Source organism: Arachis ipaensis, chromosome B07, assembly GCF_000816755.2.
Source record: "Arachis ipaensis cultivar K30076 chromosome B07, Araip1.1, whole genome shotgun sequence".
Taxonomy (NCBI): Eukaryota; Viridiplantae; Streptophyta; class Magnoliopsida; order Fabales; family Fabaceae; genus Arachis; species Arachis ipaensis.
Window position 1 is genome coordinate 16,354,198 of NC_029791.2, and position 4,565 is coordinate 16,358,762.

The following is a 4,565-nucleotide window of genomic DNA, read 5'->3' on the forward strand; positions in this document are numbered from 1 at the left end:
AAGATTTAAATTTTTTCTTTGAAGATTTAAATTTTTTTTTATGCAGTAATTTATTGGTTAACAATTACTTGGTTAATATATTTAGAAAAAATAGAAAAAGCGAGAAACATCAAACATAATCTGCAGCCAAACGCCACGTATATTGGGCCTCTTTCAACGTGAACCACAAGATGCCATCCACTTCTCGAGATTTCGAAAAGATTAATAATATTTCAATCAGGAAAAAGGAAAAAGAATTATTTATTTAATTTTTGGAGGAGAAAACAAAAATTGAACCTGTGAGGTGGCAGCTCCTCGTTGCTCCTTTTCTTCCTTTTTAGTCTCTTTCCCACTCTTCTCTTTTATATCTACCTCTCTCTTCTCCTCCTTCTCCACCTTCACTTTCTTCTTCTTCCTCTTCTTCTTCTTTTTCAATTTTTGTTCTTCTCGCTGTTTCTGTTTCCAGTTTTCACCATCACTTTGTTCCCGATCGGATTTCGGGGTTGAAAAGGTGGTTGTGGTGCATGATCACGGTGTCTCAAAGCTGAATCTCTGTAATTCTGAGCTGAAAAAAAGAAAAGAAAAATTATGATTGTGTGTACGGAAGAATAGAATATCAGTGTTATTTGTATGATGTTTTTGGTGATTTTGATGAGCAAAAAAGTTGAATTCTGTAGAGAATTTGTAGATTCTAGTCCAGAGGGTGAAAGGTTGTGTTTCTCTTTCTCCTTTTGGTGATTTATTTGTGAAGTGTTCAACTATTAAAGAAGTTGTGAAAGGAAGAACTAGTTTGAGAAAAGTTTGGTTCTGTTGAGGAGATCTTAATCACTTGGTTCTGCTTCCATGGCTGTTCAAGTATGTAAAATATGACTCACCTCTTTTCTTTTCTTTTCATTTCTTTTTTTATTCTCCCAAGAATTTGATTTGTATGTAATTTCTTTTTGAAGGAATTGGTATTGAGATTTGTATTTATTTTTTGGTACTATTTTACATTAATTTTCTGTTTAAGAGTTAAGACACCTAAAAAGTTCATTTTTTAATGCTTCTGTTAACAATTTTGAAAGGTCTTATAAATGATCTCATGTTTCATCAATGGTATAATTAATTTTCTTGTGGTCTTTCTCTCTAAAGCTTGGGGGTCATTTCAATTGAGGAATTGAATTTAACAATTATTAATTGACTAGTTGATAATATTTGCTTTCTGTGATCTTAATTGTTCACTCGGAAGATGAATTATATGTGGATAAATGAAATTAACAATTTAGATATCATCATACAATAACTTTTTTAAGAAAAGAACTTATTTTGTAGCTTTGCTTTATAACTTAAAAAAAAGTAGTTCTTAAAGGAGTTGTTAAAGCCTTAAAGGACTCTTTTTAAAGAGCTAAGAGCCTAAGATCAAACACTTGTGCTTTTTAGTCTAGTTGACTTTTCTTTTTTAAGAAATTTTCAAAATTTGGCCTATTTCTCATCGTATTTATTTGCTATGTGGATTTGATGTAGGATCAAAGTGGAGTTGCTAGATTACAGGGTGGTCTCACAGTAGGAAATGAAGTATCTTTTGTTTCTGGAGCACACTCAGTTCCACATGTTCAATTGAATGATCAATTTTCCTGCGGAAATGACTATTCCCCCAAGGTTTGCTCTAAATTCTGAAGTTTGTTTCATTTTCAACACTTTGATTTTCACATATACTTGACACTATGCCTTCGGTTTGATCAATTTTGTATCTATCTACTTCAACAGGTGAGGAAACCATATACAATTACAAAGCAGCGAGAGCGTTGGACAGATGATGAACATAAGAAGTTCCTTGAGGCTTTGAAGCTGTATGGCCGAGCTTGGCGTCGAATCGAAGGTATAACCAATTCAAACTTCCACAACTTAGTGAAGCAGGTCGTGGAATTTTCATCGCATACTTGTCTAATTATGATATAAAGTGATATTCGAGCCTTGTGTTGCTAGGTAGAGTCAGCTATAGTGTTGTCTGATTCATATAGTTGAATGGATTTAGCGAAACATGGCTCTTTTATTGCTCTGTATCTTAAGCAAGTATGTGATGAAGATTCAAGTAAAAGAAACTGAGAGAGTAAATAAAAAGATGTGCTGGTTCTGAGATTTTGGATGCCTTATTTTTCACCACAGAACATGTTGGCACAAAGACTGCTGTTCAGATTCGAAGTCATGCTCAGAAGTTTTTTTCTAAGGTTTACAGCTCAATTCAATTCCACTATCCATTATCTGCCATAAATTTTTGTATGCCATAAGGGGTAATGATAGGTGTACTCACTTTGCTTTGTATAATGCAAGGTGAGTTCCTCCTCCATTTCTCTACCCTAAGCTATATATGAATTTATAAACCTTAGGAGATGCAAAGTACTAGCTTCCTTGAGGAAGGTTGAAGATTCCATGTTGAAATCATTCTGACTCCTCCTTTGAAACTTAAATGGCAGGTTGTCCGAGACTCGAGTGGGAACCCTACAAGCCTGGTGGAGCCAATTGAGATTCCACCTCCTCGACCAAAGCGAAAGCCGATGCATCCCTACCCTCGGAAGCTAGTAGAGATCCCCAAGAGGGAAATTTCTAACCTGGAACATTCAGTGAGGTCTAATTCTCCTAAGTCAGCAGATGTGGATCAAGAAAACAAATCTCCCAAGTCAGTACTATCTGCAGTTGTTTCGGACACCCTTGGTTCCTCGGATTCAGATACACTGGCTGGAAGTTTATCCCCAGTGTCATCCATGAGTGGCGGTAATACCAGTAATTCTGCACTTGCTGAGCCCAAATCATCATTTGAGGAAGATAGGTCCACACCTCTAGTTGGACTAAATGCCAATTCTGCTCAACATGAGCACCCTCTTGTGGTAATTCCTAATCCATATCAATTTCATTCATTACGATATATCAGAACAAGAAATATCTATCATCACTAGACATAGGATTGTTGAGAAATATGATGCATTGATGAATGGAGTTCTAATCTTGTGTTTGATCTTAATGTTCAGAAACTGGAGCTTTCCCACAATGAAAGTGTTTCTACCAAAGATGATGTGGCTGAAGAATCATCCAGCCGCACTCTAAAACTTTTCGGAACAACCCTATTGTTAACAGATACCTGTACTCCAATCAATGAGGTATCCAAACCTGTACCTATCAATACTATGCATCTATTGCAACTTCAGAGCAGAAATTCAGATGCTACAAAAGATCCTGCAACCGTTGTTGCACCTTGGTGGATTCTTTCACACAACAGACCATTCATACCACTGCACAAGCAGCCTGAGGAGAAGAATCTGGATTCTGATCTTGGGGAATTCGAAACCAAAGAAGTTCAAAAGGAACCGTCATGGAGCGATTCGAACACTAGTTCAGTTAGTGATGAAGAGAACACTGCAAAAAGTAAGGAGCAAGGCATGAGTTGCATAAGGGTGAGGCCTAGAACTTTTGGCAAAGGGTTTGTGCCATATAAAAGGTGTATGGCAGAAAGAGAAAAGAACCATTACTATTCAACAATAACATGTGAGAAGAGAGAAGAACAAAGGATCAAGCTTTCCTTATAAGGTTCCTTTTCAAATTGGTTCTTTCTTCGAAGGAGTTACCCCCTTTATTTTTCAGATATGTACTATAACTGTTTGCCCTGTTTTCTGTTTTGTTGCTGGGTGACTTGGTCCAATGAGGAAGAGGGAACAAAGGGAACTGAAAATTTTGACATTGCAAAATCTCCAGCTGTTCAAATCCACAAACCAAGCTTCTTTGCACTATATATATAACTTCATGACCCCTCTAGTTTTTTTTCCCCTTTATTTTTTATGTTTGTGTTTCCTCCAAATTCTTTCTCACCTTCACCTGTGAATTATGTATATGTAGAGCTTTTTTGGCTTTCAGCATTTTGTTCTTACTAAACGTCAAAAGTGTAAGTTACATCTATATACTTGTGCGATAATCATTACTGTGCTTGTCCAAATGTTATCATATTGAATAAGATATATCTTTGATGGAATCCCTTCCCACGGGCACTTTCCAATTTTTAAGGATTTTTGAGGCAAGTAGATCCACACTGTGCATGCTAAATTTTCTTTTATTTGGCAATGATAGAAAAGATAGAAGACATCGTAACAACGGTATTGGCTATTGGGCCACTTATGTCTTATTGTGTTTCTTTCTTTAGGGGTTTTGTTTCTGATAACAAATATGGTCTATTCTCCAAATCAAGCAAATCTAAATCATAATACAATGTATTGAGTCTATTAACAGATTTGGAAAGTTAGGGTTGCACAAAGGATTAAAGCTTTTATATGGCTAGCTTCAAATAAAGCATTATACCTAATAATAGATATATGAGAATTATAGCAGATTAGATTTAGAATTGCCTAACGCACCGGATTCATGCATATTTTTTTAAAAAAGATTTTTTAGTTTTTTTATTTTTTGGTTTTTCACATTATCCTCTCCCCTGGCGGGCTAAGGAGTAAGGACTAATATGTCGACACTTGCTTAAATGAATTAGTGAACTAACAATGAATTAGTGAACTAACCATTAGATTAATTCAACTTAGTTAAAGAAATTTTAGTATACATAGTATACA

At 35.6% G+C, this 4,565-nt stretch overlaps 1 protein-coding gene across 1 annotated transcript; it reads left to right on the forward strand.

Moving 5' to 3' along the window:
• LOC107609385 (protein REVEILLE 1) lies at positions 343-3,979 on the forward strand. Its single transcript, XM_016311341.2, has 6 exons — positions 343-834; positions 1,483-1,617; positions 1,726-1,837; positions 2,125-2,186; positions 2,433-2,843; positions 2,985-3,979. The coding sequence occupies exons 1-6, from the start codon at positions 823-825 to the stop codon at positions 3,537-3,539; spliced, it is 1,287 nt and encodes a 428-aa protein (XP_016166827.1). The 5' UTR covers positions 343-822; the 3' UTR covers positions 3,540-3,979.

Excerpts from the sequence above, each read along its gene's own strand:
- LOC107609385 (XM_016311341.2), top strand. Across the intron at positions 1,838-2,124 it reads AGCTTGGCGTCGAATCGAAG|AACATGTTGGCACAAAGACT; the intron begins GTATAACCAATT and ends TTTTCACCACAG. Across the intron at positions 2,187-2,432 it reads CTCAGAAGTTTTTTTCTAAG|GTTGTCCGAGACTCGAGTGG; the intron begins GTTTACAGCTCA and ends CTTAAATGGCAG.